The sequence below is a fragment of the Sugiyamaella lignohabitans genome, chromosome D (genome assembly GCF_001640025.1).
Source record: "Sugiyamaella lignohabitans strain CBS 10342 chromosome D, complete sequence".
Taxonomy (NCBI): Eukaryota; Fungi; Ascomycota; class Dipodascomycetes; order Dipodascales; family Trichomonascaceae; genus Sugiyamaella; species Sugiyamaella lignohabitans.
This window is the reverse complement of record NC_031673.1, coordinates 1,539,487-1,565,829: the sequence shown is the minus strand read 5'-3', so window position 1 is coordinate 1,565,829 and position 26,343 is coordinate 1,539,487. Positions and strand designations below refer to the sequence as shown.

The window sequence follows — 26,343 nt, the reverse complement described above, 5'->3', positions numbered from 1 at the left end:
CACCGAATCTCTACCCACTGGCCTGATCTCTCTCGTTTTCTGCAACTTCACCACCCTAACCCACACCACTTGTTGGGGGCATTTCAGGGGTGACGGGTTCGGCCTCCGGCGGCTGGGGCTCTGCCCCAGACCCCGCTGCTCCTGCGAAGCAGGAGTTGGCTGGGACCGTGGACGGAACCGACTCGAGCGCAGCGAGAGGAGCAGCGGGGTCTGGGGCGGAGCCCCAGCCGCCGGAGGCACGCGGGGACCTGTGTAATAGGGAGTGAATGGTAAATAAATAAAGGGATTGGGGAGTTTTCAGCGTCGTGGCTGGTGGTTGGTGGACGAGTTTGTGTTGTCTTCGTCATCTTCGGGGAGGAGTGCAGTGGTTGAGGGAGTGATTCGCCGGTCGATGGACACGAGCGGCCGTTGGGGGATCGAGTCTGGTCGAGCCCAGTCTGATAGTGGCAGGTTGCGGAATGAGAATGGGCCTGTGGGAAGACTTGAGCCGGGAAGGAGCGAGTATCGGGACCGTAGTCCTCGTTGAGCGGACAGAAGTCTTTCCATGTCTTCGGTGAACGAGTCGGTACGATCGGGATTGCCATCGCGGTCAAAGTCGGTTCCTCCGTCCAAGTCGCCAGAAATGCTACTGTCGTCAGTTCTGCTCGCTATTGAACCGTTGTCGTGATTACTACGATTGTTGTAAGTACTGCTGTTGGTGTTGGTGTCGTCATGGTCAAACTGAATCGTGCCAGTCCCGTCATCTTCATCATTAGCACCGGCAGCAATACGCCTCGTATTTGCACCAGTTGAAGTAGCAGAATTAGCAGCAGAAGAGCCAGAGGCAGTGGAATGATGGGTCACGCGGGCCAAATTGTGCAATAACGTGCTCAGACGCCGTCTGTTTGAGCCTTCTCGGGCAGTTGCTGATATTAGACTGGCAGCAGAGGTCGTGATGGTGGGCGAGTTGACACCAGGTGCTGCGATTTCTGATCGAGGTGGCAGCACCGGTGGCAGGTTGGCAATTAATCTGCTGTCGATACTGGACTCTCGTAATGGGTTCGGAGCAGGGCTTGGTGTTCGTCGTGGTCTTGATGAACTGCCACTGCCTCGGTTCGGCGAGTACCCATCCGTGTTGGCTACAGGATTAGTGAAATGGACTTGCGGCCGCTGTCGTCGAAACTGAACGATAGGAGCATTGTCTTCGTTAGTACCTGTACTGGCAGTGATGATATATGGCCGATGTGAAAGCGACAATCCGCCAGTCGACGATCGAGGTGGTGAATTTGCAGCTCCACGTTGGTACCCCAGCATCGATGTCGATGTAGATGAAGCTGTTGATATGGGAAGTAAAGATGACGGAGTAGATGTTGCTGTTGTAGATGATGTAGTAGATGATGGAATAGATGTAGTAGATGTTGTTGATGTTGATGTTTGGTCAATAGCTCGTGTCGATGAGTCAGGGTCGTTGCTGTTGCTATTGGTGATGCCGAAATCGGTCAAACTATGCCGTAATGCTGAAGGTCGTCTGATAGACGGGGTTCGATGGTTGTTGGTACTTCGAAATGGCAGTGATGGAGGTGGCGGTGGTGGTGGACGTGCTCTGTAAGACTCATTTACACCAGACACCGAACTGGTCCCTTGTCGTGACGATTCTAAAAAGTGCAATAGTCCTCTTGTAGCGGATAATCGGTCTGACCATGGAATATCAGTGATTCGAACACTACCATTATCATTACCATTATCGCCAGTTCTACTTTCATCACTAAGAGTCACTCCATGCGTCCTTCCACTGGAATTAACACTGGTGTTGCCATTGTTATTTCCCCCATTGGTATAGCTACTGCTAGCATTACTTGTAGAATTGATATTGGAGCTACTGCTGCTGTGGACATTACTGGCAGAACCCGAGTCATCTGTGTTGCGAAGATAATCTCTGTGTACCGACAGACTGTTATATGGATTTGAAGGAGGATTTGTCACTGTCTGACCCGCAGAGTAGAAACTAAGTTGTGAATTATTGCTTGTACCAGTAGAAATCCCCTCAGCAGCACCTTCTGTAGCACCATTAGTATCTGTACCTGGACGATTAGAATCAATGTTACCAGCGTTCGAAGGACTACTATCCCAAGAGCTTGCCGTCCATATATCTCGTAACTCACGTAAAGTGCGATTAGAACGTTCAATTTCTGGTGGTGCTATAGAACGAGGACTGATACTCCTAGTCAGAAACGGCATACGAGAACGTCTGTCGCCCCGATGAATAGATCTGGTGCGACGTAATTCTGTTCCTGATTCTACAAAAGACGGGTTGGGAGGATCTAGACCCAGACTCCAAGAAAACCCTCGAAGTGAGTTTGAATTATTGTCACCCGCAGCCTCGGCTGTTGACGATGATGACTGTGTCCTCTGAACTCCACTTGCTGCTGACGACAGTCGATTTGATGAGTACCGTTGAGGCAGCAACGACGTTGTACTTGATGCCCGTGAAAATAATCGTGACAAACGAAGCTGTCCATTATCAGCCAAACGATCTGAATCCCTAGTACTAGCAATGTTACCACCACTGTTACCAGTACCATTATCAGAACCAGCACCAGCATCAGTTTCAATATTACCACTACCAATACCAAAATTAATAGTAGAATCACTTTCAGTATTACCTTCAGTGTCACCTTCAGCATCTCCTTCACCGTCACTGTCAAAACCAGTACCATTACGACGGCTAGAATCCCAACTTGTCAGCTCGGACTCGTTACCATCATGGCTGTTTGACTCGTGAAGTCTATGCATTTGCTGGCTGAGCCGTCGTCTCAGATCCAGCCAACCTTCATCTGAACCCACTGCTCGATTTCTGAGTCGTTCAGTCTGCTGATGGTCTAAATTATATCTGTGAAACACCCAGGCATCACGAGCAGCAGCAGCAGCACCGCTGCTGCTGGTCACCTCATTCGACGCTTCTGGCGACACATATGAAACATGGACTCCATGAGCATCTGGTCCAGCCGCCAGCGAATCGTAGACTCGAGGACGTTTTTTCGGCACTGGAGACGGTGAAACGTCTCTCTTTCTGGTATACAGCGGAATGCCCATTGCAAATGATGATACTCAGTCCGTTACTGGCCAAACTAATCAACGGCACTTTTCGATTCGCACTAAGAAATGACCAGTTAAAACGAACTTCCAAATCCAGTTATCAAATCAGTTCTCACTGTTTTTCAGATTTTGAAACAAAATCACACTAAACAAACCTCTCGGGCTGCTGCCAAACACAGCAGTCGCAAACCAAGATCAGGTGTCAACTGCCGCCGAGCCTGGCAAATACGCCACCAGCAGCGATAGTGAGGTCGGTCAGTGCACTTGCAACTGTGCAGTTCTTGTGTCGAGTCGCTAGATCTCCTGGATATCGCTAAATCGGCGTCAAAATCAGTTCACGTTCTCCATTCGCCATCCTCTGATGAACCGAATCAATCACTCTCACTCTGATATTTGTCCTATCACGCCCTGCATCTCCCTCATGCAACACTTAATAGCCCGTGCGGCTGCCCTGATACTGGGGTTCGGGTCGTGCCTCCGGCGGCTGGGGCTCCGCCCCAGACCCTGGTTGCTCCTCTCGCTGCGCTCGAGTCGGGCTAGAGGGGGGGGAGGGGGGTGTGGGGTGGTCTAAATGTGGTCGGCCCATGGGCTTATGTGTTATAACCACCCTCCGAGAACAAGGCCGCCGGCACGTTTTTTTCCTCGCCCGTACCCCTCTTCAGAACCCGCGCTGCCGGCACCCCCACGCCCGACTCGAGCGAAGCGAGAGGAGCAGCGGGGTCTGGGGCGGAGCCCCAGCCGCCGGAGGCACGACCCGAGCCCCCCCCCCTACCAGGGCCCCCCGGCCCCGCATGCAGCGCGACCGTTGGCATCACGCGAGATGCATGTCGGGATGCTGGTCCGTCGCGTGGATCCTTGCTGCACCGGGACGGGGGTTTAATTCGAGGTTCGGGGGACTGATGGGAGTTTGTGTGCTTGATACGTTCCAGGTGGTTTATTTTGGCGAGGGGAGTTCTTTTTCGGCTCGCGGGATTTCAGTTTTTTTTAGTCAGTTGGACTCAGTGGATCAGTGGTATCGCGAGTGTCAGTCCGTACCAGGTCAGAGGCCTTTTAAACAGGCCAGTCGAACGCGTGATTGACGCGATCCGAAGGGGAACAAGCTCTTAATGTCACAGAAATTGCTACCTTTTTACCACCAGGGCAGCATTGGAGCTGCTGAATTGGACAAAGTTGCTGGCTCGGGTGTTGGCAATGGTACTGAAAATAGTACTGGAAATGGTTCAAGCAAAGAAAATGGTTCAGGCTCGGGGGACCGCGGACCAGATTCTGCTTTCCGGGTGAAGGATTCTCATAGCCAGACATCGTCGTCGCGACAGAGAGTCCATGAATTGCCATTATCATTAGATCCGTCGTTATCGTTTACACGCAAACGCGATTGCCCGACTTCTGAATCGTTAATAGACGGTCAGAATAAGAGATTTCACGAATTCACAGATGGCCAGGGCCCGGCTTCCGAGATTTGGGAGGTTCGCAGCTCGCCTCCTCTGCCGCCTGGTCTGGATACTGATGAAGACGATATTGATACGAGTTTCGAGTTGACTCAGAAAACTGCTGATGATATGCAGACCAGCGAGGATATCCCATATCAACCCAGGAAAAAGAGATTCTTCGGTGTCGGTTCAACATCCGGTTCTGTTGCTAGTGTCGATCTCGCCTCGTCTCCTGGACCCGCATCTCCCTCAGTATATGCTCCCGATAGTAATACGTCGGATTCATCTGTTTTCACTTCTTTATCTGGTTTAACTGCGTCATCTGCTAATGGTCCTTCAATAACTTCTGTATCTGGACCGTTTGCTCGTACGTTTGTAAACTCATTGGCATCCGCAGCAGCAGCAGCTGGTTCTGGTTCTGGCTCGGTATCACGATCCGCATATCCACCTGTAGACAGTGGACGTTTGGGAACGTCGAATTCCCGTTCTGCTAGTTGTGTCACTTTTGTGGGCACATCATCGTTCAACGGAGGAACTGGAACTCCTACTACGCCACCCGTGTCAAAATCATCTTTTACCTCACCTACATTGGCATCTCCATTCTCATCACTGGCTAGTCCCATTAAACGTCATAAATCATATACTCGAGCAGGAAGTTTCACCAGCATAGCTGACGGGCATTTCGTCAAAGCCCAAGAAATCATCGCCAACGCCATCGACGAGGGGGCTTCTAAAATAGTTCTTAGTAACATGGATCTAACAGAAGTACCCGTGGAAATTGGCGATCTTCAGAACCTGGTTCTCTTAAACTCGGACTCGTCCTCTGGTGATCCTGATTTCCATATATTCTTAAATGGAAATAATATCAAAACACTCCCCAGTGCGCTGTTTAACATCTCCAACATCACAGTTTTGTCATTGCGAGCCAACCAACTCGCACAACTTCCTCCATCCATTGGCCGACTCAAACGGCTCGTCAACCTCTCCATCGCTCAAAACAACCTCACTTATCTACCAATTGAGCTGCTTGAACTTGACCATCTCGATATATTCACCTTCAACGCCAATCAGTTTCTTCAACCGCCAGCATCCACCGTTCCAAGACGACCACCTACCGTCTCCGCTAATACCTCCTCCGACCCCACCACAGCCAGCACCAGCAGCTATCCACCAATTCTGACTGCTACTTCTACAGCTCACATTTCATTTGCATTAAAAGCCACCCGCCAAACACAGTCTCTGAGCGAGCTGTGTCTCGTGCAGGTCGCCCACCATGTAATCTCTGAGCGCGAAATCAATTTGTGGGACCTGGACCCCGGTATCAAAAAGCTCGTATCACAAGGAGTCGACAGCCGAGATAGCGGCGTGACCTGTGGTATTTGTAAACGCCGAATGGTCCACGGCATCGGCTACGTCCTCGAGTGGTGGGCCAACTTCAAAGGTGTCCAAGACCACCTCCCATTCCGACGGGATCTGTGCTCCTTCCGGTGCTACGACAAGTGGTCTGCCACTCACCTGGTTTGACGATATTTAACGCTAATTTAATGACTTACGCCTTTTTCCTGTCTGCCTCCGGCGGCTGGGGCGCTGCCCCAGACCCCGTTAGTCCTGCTTTGCGGGAGCTACTCCGGCGGTGTTATAACTAAGATCGGGAACCAGGACACTGAAATTTCTTCTGATTGATTAAAAAGATAATGGATTTGTTTGAAATAAAGACCCACCCTTTTTTATTTATTTTAATTTTATATTTATGGTAACATTTCTGGCATCTCAGCTGCCCGTATGAGACAGTCCCTGCTAATTGCTTAAATGCCAGTAGAGAGTGAGGGTCTGGGGTATTGGTCTGGACAATTTCATTTCAAAGTTGAATTTGTATGAACCAACACTTCATGGTTTAGAAACTCTCTATTGCATGTTCATTGTCATGCAATGATGTGTTGGAGTGGAATGTCAAATCCTGGATATTGTACGCGAATTTCATCTCAGAATAAACAAATCATTTCTTTCCAGTTTGTAGAAAATCAAGGTCACACGAACGTTCGGAACTGGCTGTTGATTTCCTTTCAATTTGAATTCTACGTTCTCGTTGTTCTTCCTGAAGATTCTGTTAACAACTGTATTCTTAAATACTAAACCGAGATTTGACTATTCTGAGAAATTCTCTTGATTCCTGACTCTTTTTGCTAGCGATTCGGGATTATACATGTGATACCATCGCTAAAGCTCCCTTGCAAGTTATAATTGTTGTTGCTGTTAATGAAGGTGCTGTGTCTTTGCAGAAGTTTCAGCCCGAGATAATACCTTATTCCACTATTTTCACTCAGTGAGGACCTCGACTCTGTTGGCCACCTCTCGGAGCTCCTGGGACGTCGACGTAACGACTCGAGCGCAGCGAGAGGAGCCACGGGGTCTGGGGCGGAGCCCCAGCCGCCGGAGGCAGAGTCCCTCCAAAGAACATGCACAGGAATATATATTGTTTATAAAAGAGACTCGTCGTCAAGCTCGGGAGAAAGGACCATTTTCTTCGAGACTTGGCCAATTAAATATGCATTTTTGTCGTCCGGGTCCATGACTACCACGTCCTGTAGAAAGCTGCACTCGGTGCCCTGCGAGACGTCCATGGTGATGTTGCCCACGACCATAGTCAGTTTTCCCGACCGGTGTAACCGCAGTTTGCCTATTAATCCCTCAGGAAGGTCGCCCTCGATCACGGACGAGGAACTGTTCGCCGTTTCAGGTTCAACAGAGGGTTTCATGGATGCTGTCGTTGTCGTCGCGGTTGATGGTGGGGTTTTGAGTTTCTCGTCAACCACAATCAGATCGTCATCCTCTTCTTCTTCAGGAGAAGGCTCTGTTTTCTCGTTGGGCCTGTTGTCGTGGGTTTCTCGTGGAATCAGTTGAGGCATGACAATAGGGAATTGGAAAAAGTACAATCTCTTTTCGATCTCTTCAAGTCCGTCTAACTCGGAATCTTCGCCTGTAGGACTGGTGGATTTCTGCTTGCCGTCCATATTAAACTCCTTGGCAATCACTTTATGGTCGTGGGTCATTCGTCGCAGTTCTCTGAGCTGTTCTTCTTGGAAAATAGCTGCTTCAGACCGCTTGGCTTTGTTGTCGGAGTTAGAACTCTTTTTCTTGTTCTTTTTGGCCGCCAGCAGTTTAGCTGCTTCTGTATAATCGTCAGTCGGTTCTGATTTCACTTTGGGTTGAAAATTACCTTCACTATCAACCTCATCTTCATGCTTAATAGATCCAGACCCTGTTTGTTCGTTTTCTTCGTCCTCATCATCTTCTTCTTCTTCCTCGTCTTCATCGTCTTCTCGTCGTCTGTCTAATCTTACTGGGAAATATTCTGATAATGCCCCATCGACATATGAATTCTCTGTCATATCAATTCGATCTTCCTCGACTTCAACTGACGACGCTCGTGAACTGTATCCACTACTGACTCCTGGAGTTTCTGATTTCACTCGTGCTACCATTGATGCCAGTTCGGATCCAAATGCCGACGGCCTCGATCCACCACTGCCTCCGCCATATGCTCCAATTCCTACAGCAGGTGATGAGAATCTCGATCCTCGTGGATCAACTCCACTTGGAGCTGCTAAAGGACCCACTGCTGCTGATACCACTGGTTCAAACCGACCACGGCCTCTTCCTCGTCCACTGATACCTCCTCGTCCACCGGGCCCAGCACCTCCTCTTCCTCCTCCTCTCGAACTGCTGCTAGTGGATACAGCCGGCTTGACTTCTATCTTCTCCTGTGGTGCCGTAGAATCTCGTTCTTCTTTGGTTCTTCTGGCTACTGCTTTTGGGGCAAATCGAGCTCTTGCGCCAGTAGCCCCACCTCCCCTGGCAAGTCCTGCTCCGGATCTCTGGCTCAGCGACTGTAACCGGCGAGGAGTCTCGCCATTGCTGCTGGCTCCGGCTCCGTTACCGGCTGTACCATCCCCACTACCGCTTTTCGGCACTCCTGGAGGCATGGCTGCTATCTCTTTTGTTTATATTTTTATCGCACCTCGCTCGATATTTTCAAGCTTCACCAGAAATTTTCCTTTTTTAAAAGATAAGCATACTTGCATAAATCGCATCTCGAAGTTTTTCAGCCCCGCGGTCACGTGTTCGGGTCCACTGGCCGTTGGTGGCCGGGTCGTGCCTCCGGCGGCTGGGGCTCCGCCCCAGACCCCGCTGCTCCTCTCGCTTCGCTCGAGTCGGGTTAGGGGGGTGTCCAGTGGACTAGTGAATCCAGCAATGAAACGTTGGAATTTGTAAATGGAGCTGGGGTGGGGGAAAAGACGGGAAAGGATAGGGAGGTGAGTTTTTGGCTGGACGGGCCTGTTCTACCGAGTCTTATCAGCGGCAACGGTTTCGCCGCTATTGCGGACCCGTCATGCATCTGCGGTAGAATGCGCCGAACCGGTGGGGTGCAGTAGAAGGATGCCCAGCCGGTTAATAACGCCCGCCTATGGCGGGTGGCTGTCGAGAACGGACATGTTTTTCTGAATGAGTTCTGTGTACTGCACCAATTTTTCGGTAGATAGCTGAATGGTAGTGGGGTGGTGGGGTGTCAGGCGAAACTCTCAGTGGGGAGACAGTGGGGAAATAGCGGGGAACCAGCGGGGAAATAAGAAGGGCCCTATATCAGTTGTCTCATCAGTCTGTTCTCCGATTCATCACCGATATGCTACTGGTCTTATGACTACAACGGTGCATTCAACCTGACCTGTCGGGATATATACCCTGCTCGGAAACTCCATGCGTCCGCTAATGGCGTGCGAATCATCTCATATGTAGGTAGCTTTTAATTACACGATGAGATATATATCCGACACGCTGCTGCCGGACCCTTGGCACCCCCACTTGGGGGGACCAGCTATCTCGGGATAACTAACCAGCTACCTAACGATACGGATTGCGGCTGTAATTGCGGCTGTAATTGTAGTAAAGGTCGCCCGTGTTGGTGTTGGTGCTGGTGCTGGCTAGTGAGGGGTGTGGGGCTCTCGAGGCTTGGTCGACTGGCCCGATATTCCGCTCGCTTGAAACACAAAACGTAAACAAAAATTTTGTTCGAATATCTGGGCCGGTATTTGGGCCGGAATCTTTTCGATCCTCAAAACTGAAACGTCATGGAACGGAATATCTCTACAGATACGTCCGTACGTATAGGAAGAGTGCCGTGCCAGTATCAACTAGTACATACTACTTTACATACTACTTTAGATACTACAGTATATGTTACCGTCAGAAGTTCCCGTGCAGATGCCCCGGACATGTCAGAGGATAATCAGAGACATACCCCACGCTCTGATCTATTTTAACCGGAACATATTCTGCAGTAGGTGGGGTCAAGTCTAGGGGAGTGCCGGTTAGTCTTGCATGCTTGCACGGCTGTACCCCACACTGGCTAATCTCCCCACTGATTGGGGATTGGAACTTTGATTTGTCCCGTATTCGTACCAAGATAGGCGCGGAAAAATCACCCCTCTATTTATCTGGGTAAATATCCAGGGGGGATTTTCCAAGTGGGGTATAAGTGGGGCTAAATGGAGTAAATAGTCTGGAGGCCCTATATCCGGGGTAAATTATATATAAGAAGTCTTTCCCTCATCAGTTTATAAATTTTTTTTTTTCATTTCTTTATATTCATTCTTATTGATATTGATAATATACAATTATTATTAATATTTTATTTTAAGAAAGAACAAAATAAAATACAAAATAAAAAATGGTCAAGTCAACAGGATTTCTCAGAACTAAAGGATCCAAGATCGTTGATGGTGAAGGTAACCATGTCGTTCTTAAGGGAACTGCCACTGGTGGTCACTTGAATATGGAAAACTTCATTACTGGTTACCCTGGTCATGAAACTGAACACAAGGAGGCTTTGTTGAAGGTTCTTGGAAAGGAAAAGTTCGATTTCTTCTTCGAGAAGTTTTTTGAATACTTCTGGACTGATAAGGACTCGGAGTTCTTTGCTTCTCTTGGTTTCAACTGTTTGAGAATCCCCATCAACTACCGTCACTTCATTGACGATTCTGATCTCTCCACTATCAAGCCTTCTGGTTTCAAGTTGTTGGACGCTGTTGTCGACTCTTGTGCCAAGTATGGTATCTACACTGTCATTGACTTGCACGCTGTTCCCGGTGGACAGAACCAAGATTGGCACTCGGATTCCGGTGTTCACAAGGCTCTTTTCTGGACTTTCAAGGAGTTCCAAGACAAGACCATTGACCTCTGGAAGGCCATTGCTGAGCACTACAAAGACAACACTTGGGTTGCTGGTTACAACCCCTTGAACGAGCCTGCTGATTCTAAGCACCACCGTTTGATTGATTTCTACAACCGTGTTGAGGTTGCTATCAGATCCGTTGATCCTAACCACATTCTCTTCTTGGATGGTAACACTTACTCCATGGACTTCAGACAATTCCCTGAGAAGCCATGGCCCAACACTGTCTACGCTATCCACGACTACACCTACTACGGTTTCCCTGGTAGCGATACCTATACCGGTACTGAGGAACAATACACCAAGCTCAAGACCTCATACCAACGTAAGGTCGACTACATTAAGCAACAAGGTGTCCCCGTCTGGAACGGTGAGTTCGGTCCTGTCTACTCTTCCGAGGTCCGTGGTGATAAGGATGTTGAGGCCACCAACTCCGTTAGATACAAGGTCTTGAAGGATCAATTGAGCATCTACAAGACTGGTGACCCATCTGGTGATGGTGCCCCTATTTCTTGGTCCATCTGGGTTTACAAGGACATTGGTTACCAAGGATTGACCTATGTTTCCCCCAAGTCCAAGTGGTTCAAGGTTTTGGGCCCCTGGTTGGAGAAGAAGAAGAAGCTCGGTCTCGACAAGTGGGGACGTGATGCCGACCCTGAGATCGAGAAGACCGTCTACGACCCCATCAAGAAGCACTTCAAGGAGGTTATCCCCGAGGAGTACCACAAGCAATTGTACCCCAGCATTTTCAACATTGACATCTATGTCGACCGTGTTCTCCGTGAACTCCTCCTCTCCCAATATTTATCTTACGAATTTGCTGATGCCTTCAAGGGTCTCTCTTTCGAGGACCTCGACGAGCTTGCTGCTTCATTCAAGTTCGAGAACGTCGAGCTCAGAGACGAGCTCAACAAGTACTTGTCTGAGTACTAAATCATGTAGTCTATGTAGGAACGAATGTACTAGTCTAGCATCACTGGTCTCGCTCGCTGCCTCCGGCGGCTGGGGCTCTGCCCCAGACCCCGTGGCTCCTCTCGCTGCGCTTGAGTCGTTGTGTTGACGATGCCAGCTTTGGCAGGGCGAGGGGGGTACGTTAGCAGCAAAGAACTCGGTTGCGGGTTGTTCTGTTAGATATATTCCTGTGGGTAGGCATGGAGATTATTCTGGCTGCTTGTAAACTGACCGGCACCATACTATGTCTATGTAATTATTGCCTGTGGGAACGGCAGCCATGCTTGTGAATTGTGTTGATGATAGCAAGAATCAAATGTGAAGCAGCTAGCATCGACAACCATTCGTGATCACATCATTTGACCATCATTAACACCTTTCAGAAACCTGGAATAACATGTATGTAGACTCGTTGGCTAAGATCCCAAGAAGCCATATCATTATTAGTTACTACAGCCGTTGTAATACTTCATGACATACAATGCTGCATAGGCTTGAGACAGTACCTTGAGTTCAGGATTCAGTATACAAACTTCTTATTTATTATATTGTTATTTCTATTAGTACGATCGAGTCATTGTGAGAATATTATTGGTGTCCTCTTAAGGAATAAGGCACATCTGATTGAATCTAACGAATACCAATAACTAGTGTTAACATGGAGAACATCTACACCCATGCCAGATCCTCTACACGATCATATAAGCCCATGTCGAGTCATCTACACCCATGCCAGATCCTCTGCACGATCAGATAAGCCCATGTCGAGATCATCTGCATCCATGCCAGATCCTCTGCACAATACCTGTTCGAGAGCTCGATTTACATGTTCTTGGCTTCAGAAATTAAAGTACAATGAAAAAAAATTATGACTGCATCCTAGTGTGCTGGGACAATTGGGCTGATATCGACGGCAAATAATTATCCTTGCCTACAATTTCAGTGATATGCAAAAAAAAAAGATGCTTCACAAGATAAAAATAAGAAAGGAGGAGTCGCCTAGATGCATTATAGAGAGACACTTGTCACCGTGAATGTGTGAATGTCACTGAAGAGGCTGCTGAAGAAGCTGAAAGGCCATTAAAAAGAGGTCGAGGCCGAAGCTCAGAAACTTGCTGACGAGGGAAAATGCGTCTACAACAAGTACGATGATTTCGTTCCTAGAAAGAAATTTCTACAGAAACTTAGAGTACCTCTGTCCCGGTGTGGAGTTATGTCCTTCCATATTAGAATATTTGGTTGCACAACGAGAAGCTCATCTTGAAAAGTATGAAGGCGAACAGGCAGTGGGATCTCTTAAGAATCTTTTTGTATTGATAAAAACCATCTTTAGAAGACACCAAGTGGTAGTAATTTAGGACTGGGAAGCAGGGAACAGTACAGCAATTGAAAAGAGCTTGTGGCATTGTTTGTATCGGCACATCCTCCACGACTCCAGCAAAAGTTAGCCGAATTGTTTAGCGGGGAATACTTCAACAAAAATGAGTCTAACCCGTTGTTTGGCGTTATTAAGATAATAATTAAGCATATTTTCGAAGGTGATGTTTCACAAGGTTAAACCCCCGAGAATTAGACCAAGCATAAGAGACTCATTGGACAGTTTCTATTTGATGCAATTGTGGTAATCTCTACAGATTGTCTTTGAACCCATTGAGCGAATAAAAATTAGGAGTCCACCTTACCAGGCAGCATTTCTTGGGCTTTTTGGTTTGGCTATTTTAGACGTGATGCCACTGGATTGTCCATTTAAACAGCGGCTTAGTTATCAGGTTATCGACCTTCAGATAAGAAGAAACCGATGCCACTTATCTCTTTCGCACGATATCTAACCTCCATCCATCAGAACTCCTGTGACTTTAGACATTTTTTTTTTTCTCTAGTATAAATTGTTTATTACTTACTTCTCACCCAACCTTCTCACGACACAAACGAGTATATATGGACATATGCATAATAATAATAATAATAATAATAATTAATCAATATTAAAGTCCTAACCCAATTATACAACAACATTAAAATATTACTATACTCTCGTAATGATAGTAGGACTATTCTACTATTGGCCCCCTACAGGCTATACCTTCGTGTTGGTTGGGCATATGCATGAGGTTTAAATAACAGCTATAAGAGGCCTTACACATCGCCAAAAAGACGTAGCAAGCCCCAATACAAGCACATAACTAAGATACCCACGCATAACCATAATATAGTGACATGAACACATAAAAACACGGAAAAAATACGCCTTTCAATGGAGAACTGGATATCAACGTTGCAGGCTCCGATGAAGAGCAGACCAGCCAGTTCAGTGATTTGGCTCCGTTGGCTCAGTTGGTAGAGCGTGGGTCTCATAATCTGATTACTTGTTACAAGTAAGTAATCCCAAGATCGCCAGTTCGAGCCTGGCACGGAGCATATCTTTTTTTAATTCCCGCCAACTGCCCCAGACCCCATGGCTCCTCTCGCTCCGTCCGAGTCGTTTTTCTGTCGACGGTGCCGGCCGACTCTCCTGCGAAGCAGGAGCAACCAGGGTCTGGGGCGGAGCCCCAGCTGCCGGAGGCAGACGCCGGCTGGGGGGGGGGGGGGGGGGGGGGGGGGGGGGAGGTGTGAATGCCTCCGGCGGCTGGGGCTCCGCCCCAGACCCTGGTTGCTCCTGCTTCGCAGGAGTCCTTTTGTCGGGATTGTGGACACCCGCTGGGGGTCGGGGAGCGGATGGTCCGAGTGGGCTCGGCTGTCAACTGAATCGTCGGTACATCTCTGTGCCGTCGCTAGTGGGGCAGTTATGTGGGGTATGAGGGCCAACCAGCATCTGCATATTAATTTATAAATAAATATATATAAATCCGGTAAAACCGTCGTATCTCAGATATCACCGGAGTCGGTTCGTCGTCATTTCCAACAGACCTGTTACAAGCAAGCAATTACAAAGAGTCACAGAACAGCAACAATGACCCTCAATCTCGAGAAAGAGCTTGCTTTCTACAGAAAGTACCATTGTAAGTAGTGGTCTGACCGGTCCTTGAGCCAGAATCTGCCAATTGAACACGGTTCACAAGCTGTGATTCGACATCCAAGTCGTCAATAGAAACGGGTCGTGTCATTTGAAAGAACAAAAGGATTGAAGAGAAAAAGAAAAAGAAAAAGAACAGACGAATAACTAACAGAGACGTTTAGACAACCATGTCAACGTGTTGATCCATGTTTTGTGTATTCCCCTGATTCTTCTAACGGCGCTGGCGCTTGGAACGAAGACTCGAGTTCCTGTGAGTGTGCTGGAGTCGGTGTTCCCGTCACTGCCAATTGAGTATGCCAAATATTTCAATCTTGGAGTGGCCACCTCCATCGGATACAGCGTGTTCTATGCGCTTTTGGACGTGACATTCGGACTTCCCTCGATCCCATTGCTAGTGCTGACCACCGTCAAACTCACTGATATCATGCAATCCGAGGGAGCCACTGCCACCAAAATCGCTGTTGGTATCCATGTAGTGTCGTGGCTGGCCCAATTCGTGGGTCACGGAGCATTTGAGCACCGAGCCCCAGCTCTTCTCGACAACCTTGTCCAGGCACTCGTCCTAGCCCCCTTCTTCGTAGTCTTCGAAGTGGCCTATTTCCTGGGATTCCGCAAATCGGTTATCGACAACATCGACCGACAAATCCGGCCCGAACTCGAGGCCTTCCACGGCAAAAAGTACCAATAAACACCCCTGGCGGGATTAACTCCGGTGACTGGGCCTGCCTCCGGCGGCTGGGGCTCTGCCCCAGACCCCGTGGCTCCTGCTTCGCAGGAGATTTTCCGGGCCAAAAAATCCCAGACCCCGGTCAGTCCGGTGAGGGGAACATGCCTCCGGCGGCTCTGCCCCAGACCCCGTAGTTCCTGCTTCGCAGGAGATTCTCCGGGAAAATAAGAACGCGATCCCCGGTAATCCCAGTGAGGGACCCAGACCCCGTAGCTCCTGCTTCGCGCAGGAGAGTCTCCTGGCGCCGTTAACGACCGAGTCGAGCGGAGCGAGACGAGCCACGGGGTCTGGGGCAGAGCCCCAGCCGCCGGAGGCAGACCCCGGACACCGGTAAACCCGGAGAAAGGAGAGAGTAAAGTCAGTTCGTGTATTTTTTATTTAATGTACGAAGAGAGATGCTAAAACCAGCGGGGTGGCTTAGTTGAAAGAGCCGGCGAACGAGGCAGTGACGGACTTGAGCTTCTCGAGCAACTCGGGGGTGAACTCACCCTTGGTGGAGATGGTGGAGAGGAGGTCGGCCTCGTTGGTCTTGAGGTGAGAGAGGAACTCGGTCTCGAAACGGGCAATCTCGGAGACGGGGATGTTATCGAGGTAACCGTTAACACCGGCAAAGATGAGAGGAGCTTGCTCTTCAGCAGACAAGGGAGAGTATTGCTTTTGAGTGAGCAATTGGGTCAAACGCTCACCACGGGCCAAGGTTTGCTTGGTCGAGGCATCCAAATCAGAACCGAATTGGGCAAAAGCAGCGACTTCACGGTATTGAGCCAAGAAAAGCTTGAGGGAACCGGCGACTTGCTTAACAGCCTTGACTTGGGCAGCGGATCCGACACGGGAAACCGACAGACCGACGTTAATAGCGGGTCTAATACCCTTGTAGAACAATTCGGCCTCCAAGAAGATTTGTCCGTCAGTAATGGAAATGACGTTGGTAGGGATATAAGCAGACACATCACCACCTTGGGTCTCAATGACGGGCAAAGCAGTCAAGGAACCAGATCCAAACTTATCAGACATCTTAGCAGCACGCTCCAACAAACGAGAGTGCAAGTAGAAAACATCACCAGGATAAGCCTCACGACCAGGAGGACGTCTCAACAAAAGAGACATTTGTCTGTAAGCAACGGCTTGCTTGGACAAATCGTCGTAGATGATAAGAGCGTGCTTACCATTGTCTCTGAACCATTCACCCATGGCACAAGCAGTGAAGGGAGCAATGTATTGCAAAGGAGCGGCCTCAGAAGCAGTGGCAGCAACAATGATAGAGTACTTAAGAGCGTCATTGGCTTCCAAAGTTTGGGCCAATTGAGCAACAGTCGATCTCTTTTGACCAACAGCAACGTAAACACAGTACAACTTCTTGGACTCATCAGAACCAGCATTAAGAGGCTTTTGGTTAAGAATGGTATCAATGGCAATAGCAGTCTTACCAGTTTGACGATCTCCAATAATCAACTCACGCTGACCACGACCAATGGGCACAAGAGCATCGACGGCCTTAAGACCAGTTTGCATGGGCTCGTGAACCGAACGACGGGGCAAAATACCTGGAGCCTTCAATTGAGCACGGTATCTCTCCTTAGCAGCAATAGGTCCCTTACCATCAATGGGGTTACCAAGAGCATCAACAACACGGCCCAAAAGCTCGGGTCCAACTGGAACATCGACAATAGAACCGGTTCTCTTGACAGTCTCTCCCTCCTTGACAAGACGGTCAGATCCGAAAAGCACAATACCGACTTGACCAGCTTCCAAATTAAGAGCCATACCCTTGACACCAGAGGCAAACTCGACAAGCTCCTCGGCTTGGATGTTGTTCAAACCAAAAACACGGGCGACACCATCACTATTCCTCTGTTAGTCTTGTTTTCAGGGGGAGTCGCGTGGGGTGGAGTGGGGGTGTGTGCCTGCCTCCGGCGGCTGGGGCTGCGCCCCAGACCCCGCGGCTCCTCTCGCTTCGCTCGAGTCGGGCGTGGGGACGGGGGGCAGTTCGGGGGTGGACGGTGAAAATTTGAAAACCGGAGTCGAACCGCAGTCCAATCTCGCAACCAGAATCCACATCCGACCCACAACCAACCCAAAACCAACTGCAATCACTGCCAGCACCCACCCACTCTCACCCGGTCCAACCCCAAGCAACACCCGACCCCGCCCACCAACAACCCCAAAACAGCACCAAACACCCCCGACACACCCTCTTCTCCCCCCACCGCTCGCGAAGCGAGCACAACCAGGGTCTGGGGCGGAGCCCCAGCCGCCGGAGGCACGACCCCATCCCCCCTGACCCCGACCGACCCTAGCCCTCCGACCTCGCAGCAGCCAATCAGACACCCTAACCAGGTGTCCCGTGGGTTAGGGCTGCAAAATTGGCGGGAGAGAGAGCGGAGCGACGGGACGAAGGGGGGTGAAAAGTCGGGCTTGAAGCGGGAGTTTAGGCGATTGGGTGGTGGCAGAGGATGATTGAGTGGATGGACAAACCAGAAACCAAGTTTTGTGTTTGGAAGTTGTGGTTTGAGGTGGTTGTTGGAGGTCGGTTGAGTGAGCAGGTGGTGAACACCAGACAAGAACCGCCAGCGAGATCCTGGAAAAACCAAAACCAAAATAAAACTTACCCAATGGAAAGAACACGACCAGTCTCGTTGAGGTTGGCCTCACCAGAGACACCACGGATACGCTCCTCGAGGATGGAAGAGACCTCAGTAGGGGCGGCCTTGGCGTAGGCACGAGCGCTCACACGAGAGACCTGAACAGAATTGTTAGCAAAAACCCTCTTCCCCGAAATCAAAGCTAACGAATGAAATAACCAGTCAATTCTTATATCCACAATAGAAAAAACCAAGCAGAATGAAGAAAATGATGATTCAATTGACGAATTGTTTGGTTCGTGAAACCAGACAAACCGAACGAAGGTTCAACAACTTACAGGAGCAATTCTTCTGGCAGCAGCAAGGCCAGCACGACGAGTCGATTGTTGCAAAACAGATCGAAACATTTTTTTATTCTTGTGTTTCTTCTTTTGGAGTTGACTTTTTTGTTGCTAACGGAGTGTCAAGAAACGGAGACAACAAGACAATGTGTAGAAAGAAAAAAGAGTGGAAAGGTGTGTATCACCGGCGAAAATATGTGAGAATTTCTTGGTCCCGGTTCCTGCCAGGGCTAGGGTCCCTCGCAAATTCCACAATATTTTTCCCTCTCCCACGCGTACCCGGGCTTTGACTGGCTACACAGCTCCCAACGCCATCCCCTGCTCTGATTGGCTGGTATACAGCCGCCTGCGGCGAGGGGCCGCAATGGGGGCGGCCGGGGTGTGCCTCCGGCGGCTGGGGCTCCGCCCCAGACCCTGGTTGTGCTCGCTTCGCGAGCGTTTGGGGGGTTGAGGGCGGGATGGGGGAGTGAGTCGAGCGAGATGAGAGGTGGTGGGGTCTGGGGTGTGTACCCTGCCGCTGGAGGCACTGTATGCAGGGTCTTTACAGGATATGCACTGGCCCTGCATACGGTCTTGCGTGATGCCTCCGGCGGCTGGGGCTGTGCCCCAGACCCCCTGGCTCCTGCTTCGCAGGAGATTGCTGGGACCGTCGACGGAAACGACTCGAGCGCAGCGAGAGGAGCAGCGGGGTCTGGGGCGAAGCCCCAGCCGCCGGAGGCATGGCGGCACCCGTAGCGCGAGGGGTCTATTTTCACATCAGCATGTGTTTGCAATTTTTTTAGTTCTGTAAATTCAGAGTTTGGACAGGGCCATATTCAGATCCATATTCGGTTCCATATGGATGTCATGTCATGTAAAGCTTCAGTCAGGGTCGTTGGTTGAGTTACGACCCTTTCCTATTTTATAAATGTCGAGTGTGGATGAACTGGAAAGAAAGAGGTGTAGAAATATCCAGGCCGTATAATTACAAGAACTGGTTTCTTTCACCTCGTTGAAGAGATTGATAAAGGCGCAGATCTAAAGAATAAAACAAGGATTATCAACTTTATATTTTTTACTGTCACGAATTGATGTGGTTTTCGTAGATTATAGGAATATTTTATTTCTGTAGTTCATACCAGCTTTGAATTACTGATTACCTAGGAGTTACCAGTAGATCAAAAAAGATTACTAGACAAGCTCATTCTATTCTCTGGGGGCACATACTTTCTCGCTGCGAAGTCTAACATGTTTCAGTACTGGAGTGGATTTACCAAGCCCTCGAGGAGAGGTTGACATTAATTGATGTCGTAGAAGCAGAAACCAGGGTACAAGGAAAAAAAATTCTTTGGCTAGCATTTATTAGATGGGCAGAAATACCAGACTGTTCTGTGGGATCCAATCGTCAAATAACGAGGAGGGTATTTTTTTATCCACATTTGAGCGAGCTTAGAAATAGACAGTATGGACTTCTTAGTTTATACATGGCACTCTGCATTTATGAAACGGTAGGCTAAATGTGGACTACCGGTTGCACTTCAGCTACGGTGAGTACTGTGTGATCTCATGGCTCTCTCCCTGGATTTTGAGTTCAAATATTCTTCTTCAAGCGACATTTTAAGCAGTTTGATGGGGTCCTGAGTTTCATCAGCTTTCCGTCAGCTGTTTCAGCTCTTTTATTGCTTCTTTATTAGTTGCTTATCAGCTATTGCATCAGCTATTGCATCAGCTACTCCATCAGCTATTCCATCAGCTACTCCATCAACTATTCCATCAGATACTCCATCAGCTCTTATCAGTTGCTCCTTTCCAGCTCCTTTGACGCACCTCACCAGCTTCACTATCAGCTGCTCTATCATACTCTTTATCAACTCCATTAATCAGCTACTCTATCAGTTTTAACAGTCGCTTGATCACTTGCACTATCAGCTTTTAAACCCACTTCACAAGCTTCTCTATCAGTTCCATATTCTCTTGCCAAAAGTTCACCAATTGCCTTCTCAGCTTTCCAGCTCCTTTTAACCCACCTCACTAGATTCATTATCAGCTACTTCCTCAGTTGTATTGCTTTATATCAACTTCTTTTTAGATTTTTTATCAACTTTTTATCAGGTACTTATCAGCCCTCTTACGGCTCTAGCTCCAGATCTTTCTTCAACTTTGCATAACATAGAAACAATCCCTAGTCTATAAGCAGTGAGAATCTCTCCAACCTTGTAGAGCTCTTGACAAGAATCTCAAGACAAAAGACAGGAGCTGCTGTACTTAATGGTCATAACTTCAAATCTTTTTGTTTTATCATGGGTATTTCGAGTTCTTCTGGTCGAGATGCGTGTGAACATATTCTCCCATACATGGGTTCAGATCAGGTTCATCTCTGAGTCACCTGGGAACGACCTTTGAATACTCTAGCTCATTCAACAACTGGTACCAACTTTCACAGTTCTTTGTACCAGTCGCACTACACATTTTTCAACAGCTAGTTCAGTTACAGACTGGATTGGTCAGGTCAAAGGAAGCAGAGCTGATTTGGCAAAATTTCAACGGGTGACTGATGGGGCCAAGCAGACTGCTATTACCCGTAGAAGCTCAATACAACTTCAGAATGACCATATAACAGGTTATCAATATCTCAATATTTATACCATGGCCATAAACTGTTCATACAGTGCACTCTACCTCAGACCCTGTATCTCCTCCTGCTTCACAGAAAACTGCTGGAACCGTCGACGCAACGACTCGAGCGAAGCGAGAGGAGCCACCAGGGTCTGGGGCGGAGCCCCAGCCGCCGGAGGCACCCCCGACCCCCTGGCAGTCATGCATGTCCACAGCAGACCCTGCAGATATTATCACCTGAGAAGAAACGCTCGTCCCTCGCGGGTTAGGGCTCGAATTACCCAATGGCAGGGCATGGAGAGCGAGAGCGACAAAATCAAAATCATCAGCTCATCACGAACCGACTGACAGTTGCCAAATCGACGACATTGTTTGTTTTTCGATTGATTGTTAGAAGCGCTTTTTCTAGGAAAAACAACACCAAAAAAAGAAACAGAAAATGTTCAGACTCGCTACCAGAAGCACCCGAGTTATGGGACTGACAGGCCGTCGTATGGCTAGCACCGAGGTCGCTCCTGTTTATCAGAACAAGCGATTCGTGCCCAACGAGGCCAAGGCCAAGGAGTTCCAAGAGACTTACGAGCACACTAAGGAACACGCCAATTCCACTTTTGGACTGTGGAAGAACATTTCTATCTGGGTTTGTGTGCCAGCCCTCATTGCCTCGGGCATCAATTCCTACTACATTGAGAAGGAGCACGCCGAGCACCGTGAACACAATTCGCACATTCCCGACGAGGACATGCCCACTGAATTCTTGTTCCAAAACGTCCGAAACAAGAAGTACTTCTGGGGTGACGGTGATAAGACTCTTTTCTGGAACGAAAAGGCCAACCGTCACGTTCCCCGCGACTAAGCACGCACCTCGCACCTTGCTACCGTGCTTCGCATCTTCATCTTCATCATAACTTATAACATCTACTCCAACAGATTCTGTTTCTGCTCTTCTGATCCGTAGACGGCCCCTGCTGCCTCCGGCGGCCGGGCTCTGCCCGGACCCGTGGCTCCTCTCGCTTCGCTCGAGTCGGTACTGGGGGGACTCATGGTATCTGAATGGGTTGTAGGGGCTTCTGGTGGACCTGCTGCCTCCGGCGGCCGGGCTCTGCCCGGACCCGTTGCTCCTCTCGCTTCGCTCGAGTCGGTTTTGGGGGGTTTGGCTCGGATCTGGGTTCGTGAACTGGGTTCATGACTCTGGACTCGCTGCTCCTTTCGCTCGGCTCGAGTCTGCTGTGGGGGCTCGAGGGGTTCTTACGGGAGTGGAGGTCAAACTCTGTTTGTGATTTGACCGGGAATGGCCCTGAATCTCGAGTTTCTGTTTTCCCTGCGAGTGGCATTTGTCCAGCGGACATCAGGCTGGTGTCCGGTCCGTAATTCTACTTTTTCCGATATCCACCTTCATCGATAGGGCCCACGTGTGGATATTTCAACTGGTATTTCATTTTACCAGGTGTTTTAATTTGATGGTTACTCTAATTATATAAGACAGGTTCATGAGCCGAACTCAATCCCCACAACCCCCGTCGTGGTCACCGCCCGACGCCCGACTCGAGCGAAGCGAGAGGAGCCACGGGTCCGGGCGGAGCCCGGCCGCCGGAGGCAGCACCCCCGTAACCGACTCGAGCGGAGCGAGAGGAGCCACGGGTCCGGGCAGAGCCCGGCCGCCGGAGGCAGCGGGGGCACCAGAGGGTCTTTCGCGGGATATATTTCATATACAGCTTCTTTATAAGGCAAGAAAATTGTAATAGATACAGCTGAGAGAACAGCAGGGGTGGATGGTGATATTAGGTAGCAGGTGCGGAGTGATGTGATTTGAGGTGAATGAGGTGAGGTGAGGCGATGTGAGGTGACGTGGGGTGGGGTGAGTGAGGAGACGAGGCTACAAGGTGGAGAAGACAAACAGGTTGTTAGTGGCAGCGATGGCGATGGAGTTCTCGTTGGGGTGCCAGCTGAGGTGCTGAATGTTCTTTTTGAGGTCGACGGGCTCGTGGTCGAGGTCGCGTTTCATCATGTTAATGCCGCCGGACCGACCAGGAGTGGCAGGGCGACCGTTTTTGTTGAGGTAGTTTGCGGCATTGGGGTTCGTGCCAATGGGCATAGGAACTCCTACTTTCTTGGCCTTGAACGCCGATTTATCTGCTTGCAGCACCACCTGAGTATCGTCAGCACTGGTATTCACAGCATCCGGATAGATCATGATGGTATTGTTATACGAGCCTGTCATAACCGACTTAGAATCGCCTGAAAACACCACCTCGAACTTGTCGAAAATGGCATCGTTCTCATAAGCGTCACAAAGTCGTTCTCGAATATGCTCGTGGATATTAATACTTTTAATGGGCTCTCTTTCCATATTCACGTCCCAGATCTTGACTGTCATATAATCTCTAGCCACAATATATCTGCCATCATACGAAAACCGCACATTGGCAATACTCGAGGTGATTTCCGTGAAAAACGACTGTTCGGCATTGCCGCTCCATTGTTCATATACTTTGGCATGTTTGTCGCAAAGCGCATTCTCTCGCATATCCGCCAGTTTAATCGATCCTTTCGACGTGCTATACATGAACAAGTTACAGCTCTTTGGATGGAATCGAGCCGATGTAATCACCTCGGTCAGCTCCTCCATATTAGCCGGTTTAATATCCACAATATTAAAACTCTGGTCGGAAATGCCCAGGTTCCACAGGTTTATCCTTAAATCGTCGGCACTTATATAAGTCTCATTGTCCGAATTGACGCTGATCGAATTGATATGATAAGTATGGGCGTTGGCATAAATGCGTCGTGGCATGGCTGCAATAATTGTGTCATGAAGAGTCATTCGTGGTAATCGTAGCGAATTAACATTTAACAAACTACGAGGACTGGCACCAGAAGTACCACCACCACCTGCACTACCACTGGCACCACCACTGGCCCCACCACTGGCATCTGATAGATTATTCTCGGCAACAACTTTAAGACTCTTGCCATAAATCTTCCATAATTTAATGGTTTTATCGTTAGTCGACAGCAGGAAATGTGCCTGGTTCTGTCGTTTACACCACTCGATCTGGTTAATCTTCTCTTCGATCTCTAAACTCTTCAAATAATCGAACTCGGCGTCGTGGCTCTGAAACTCGGTGTGAAACCGGTACTCACAGCCTTTCTTGGTCTCATTCCGTTCAAACAAAACCACCCGGCCTCCCTTATCACCGGTAGCCAGGTAATTTCCCGTGTCGTCAAACTCCACGGCCGAAATCACATCCGCCTCGGTGATGTTCTCAATATCGCCCTTATCACCAAAGCACTGGGAAAACTTCCAGGCCTGGTTCGGATTGGTCGAGTCGTTACTCATATCTTGACTCCCGCGTTAGTTTCGTGTGGTCCGGATGCTGCCTCCGGCGGCTGGGGCTGCGCCCCAGACCCCCCGGCTCCTCTCGCTTCGCTCGAGTCGAGCGTCGGGGCCCTCCCCACGGAACCTCCAGCCGGCCCTCTCCTGCGAAGCAGGAGCAACCAGGGTCTGGGGCGGAGCCCCAGCCGCCGGAGGCATGTCCCCAACCCCCCAAAAACTTACTGGATCGCTACCTCATACACCTTTGGCGAGGTCTGGTGCTGGTAGCCCGTGCGATGGATGTGGTTGGCCACGGCGGTGCAATGGCGTTAGTGGTCGTTTAGCAAGCGATTGGTCGCAAGAGGGCGTTGGTACGAAGTCGATGGGATGGGGTTGTATCAAGATCGATCTGATTTGTGTACGAATATGAACCCAGTTTTGCTGTGGTTGGTCGGTGTCTAGTTGAATGGGTGGATAAAAATCGGATAACCACAAAAGTGTCGACAACGAAACAAAATAACCTGGCTGGATTTGTTTGGATGATTGCTAGCAATGGATCCAAAGCGGTGCTGTGACGATGGTAGAATGGTCACGAACTTCGCACAAACTTTGACAAACTTTGTAGTTTGGACTGTCCGGTCTCTTTACAGCCGTTTCTTTGTAAACTTGGAAAGCCCGCGAGAATTGGCCCTGAACTGCCCGAATGGAATGCCGATATCGCTAATAAAGCGGTGAGGATACGGGGCCGTGGAGATAGAAAAGTGTCGAGCTCGTGGGTTGCGAATTGCCTTGAGTCCAAAGGCGTACAATGGGGGTTAGTCCTGATCGTGGTTGGTTCGGTGGGTGAATTTGACCGCTCCTGTATCAAACAAAAAGTATGTGCGTGTGAGAGGCAGACATGGCTGTATCCATCCGTGCCGCCAGCGCGCCTGTCCTGTTCCGTAGGTGCAGCAGCAGCCGTTCCGCCAGCCCTGCCAGCAAGAAAAAAAACGACGACCGCTTTCACCCGCCTGCCGCCGCCGCTAGATCGGGCCCAAGGGCGAGGGTCCCTCGCACCTCCTCGCCGTACAAGCCCGACTCGAGCATAGCGAGAGGAGCCGCGGGGTCTGGGGCGCAGCCCCAGCCGCCGGAGGCATGGGGGGACCGGTGGTGCTGCCCCCGGCGGCTGGGGCTGCGCCCCAGACCCCCCGGCTCCTCTCGCTTCGCTCGAGTCGGGTGTGGGGGATGGGGGTCTGGTTTTATGGGTGGTTGGCGGGTTCGGGGGTGGTGTTGATTTGGCGCCAGGACGGGTATTCGCTGCGGTTGATCGCGTGTGATGCAGCTGTTAATGAGTCCCTGCAGAGACAAGCTGCAGGGGGGCTCACAGGTGAAGAGGGGTAGGAATGAGGGAAAACGGTGAAAAGAAAAGACAGGAATGGGACAGAGGAAGTCAGTCGAGTGTCGCTGAAAAAAATTCGGCTAGATTTCTTTTTGGCGACTGACTATTGCTGTACAAGAGACAGAGGATGATGCAAGTGTGGAGCTTTTATTCAAGTTAGCATCTCAGACACAGGGGTTGATTGTAGCTACGAAAATGGGATCGAAAATAGAATTACTCGACTGATTTCTCTGCTTTTTAAGAAATATTTCAAGTCCCCACCACTACTGCTTTGTTTCTGGTTGCCGACATCAGCTACTTCCTCGAACAGGGTCCATGGTAGTATATAGAGGCTTAGAATATGTTCATACAGCTCTCAGAGACATCGGTATACTCAATAGGTCACAATGTCAGATAATTGATGGAATTGAAGCTGTGGATACACTTAAAAATTGCTTTTGTTGTTATTTGTTAATTATTGTCTTGTATTACTATATACTGGTGAAGTCAGTCAACAAACCAATAAATCTATTTTAAGCCTATGCTATACATAGTTAATCCAATCCAAACGTTGTCAAATCTTATTACTTATATTTCGCCAGGAGAGCCTGTCTTATTTGCCCAATTGCGGCTTGCTGACCATGTGTCTCTTTAGAGTTCACGCCAACACTGTCGAAAAAATCCACTTTCCTTCTTGCTTCATTTTACTTGCTGTAGAATAACA

General features: G+C 49.4%; 6 protein-coding genes and 1 non-coding gene across 7 annotated transcripts; 4 read left to right on the top strand and 3 right to left on the bottom strand.

Moving 5' to 3' along the window:
• Window positions 1-4,181: 4,181 nt before the first annotated feature.
• Window positions 4,182-6,029, top strand: AWJ20_5111 (uncharacterized protein; the record flags this gene model as incomplete). Its single annotated transcript, XM_018882232.1, has 1 exon — window positions 4,182-6,029. The coding sequence occupies one exon, from the start codon at window positions 4,182-4,184 to the stop codon at window positions 6,027-6,029; it is 1,848 nt and encodes a 615-aa protein (XP_018736629.1).
• A 953-nt stretch (window positions 6,030-6,982) lies between these two features.
• On the bottom strand, window positions 6,983-8,488 carry RPC53 (Rpc53p; the record flags this gene model as incomplete). Its single annotated transcript, XM_018882231.1, has 1 exon — window positions 6,983-8,488. One exon carries the CDS (start codon window positions 8,486-8,488, stop codon window positions 6,983-6,985), a length of 1,506 nt encoding a protein of 501 aa, XP_018736628.1.
• Window positions 8,489-10,230: 1,742 nt separating this feature from the next.
• Window positions 10,231-11,667, top strand: AWJ20_5109 (uncharacterized protein; the record flags this gene model as incomplete). The annotated part of the gene is made up of 1 exon (XM_018882229.1): window positions 10,231-11,667. One exon carries the CDS (start codon window positions 10,231-10,233, stop codon window positions 11,665-11,667), a length of 1,437 nt encoding a protein of 478 aa, XP_018736627.1.
• A 2,337-nt stretch (window positions 11,668-14,004) lies between these two features.
• On the top strand, window positions 14,005-14,103 carry AWJ20_5108 (the record flags this gene model as incomplete). Its single annotated transcript has 1 exon — window positions 14,005-14,103. It is a non-coding gene; the product is annotated as a tRNA-Met (tRNA).
• A 1,742-nt stretch (window positions 14,104-15,845) lies between these two features.
• Window positions 15,846-17,192, bottom strand: ATP1 (F1F0 ATP synthase subunit alpha; the record flags this gene model as incomplete). Its single annotated transcript, XM_018882228.1, has 1 exon — window positions 15,846-17,192. The coding sequence occupies one exon, from the start codon at window positions 17,190-17,192 to the stop codon at window positions 15,846-15,848; it is 1,347 nt and encodes a 448-aa protein (XP_018736626.1).
• Window positions 17,193-21,385: 4,193 nt separating this feature from the next.
• Window positions 21,386-21,802, top strand: COX13 (cytochrome c oxidase subunit VIa; the record flags this gene model as incomplete). The annotated part of the gene is made up of 1 exon (XM_018882227.1): window positions 21,386-21,802. The coding sequence occupies one exon, from the start codon at window positions 21,386-21,388 to the stop codon at window positions 21,800-21,802; it is 417 nt and encodes a 138-aa protein (XP_018736625.1).
• Window positions 21,803-22,822: 1,020 nt separating this feature from the next.
• Window positions 22,823-24,286, bottom strand: CDC55 (protein phosphatase 2A regulatory subunit CDC55; the record flags this gene model as incomplete). The annotated part of the gene is made up of 1 exon (XM_018882226.1): window positions 22,823-24,286. The coding sequence occupies one exon, from the start codon at window positions 24,284-24,286 to the stop codon at window positions 22,823-22,825; it is 1,464 nt and encodes a 487-aa protein (XP_018736624.1).
• Window positions 24,287-26,343: the final 2,057 nt, after the last annotated feature.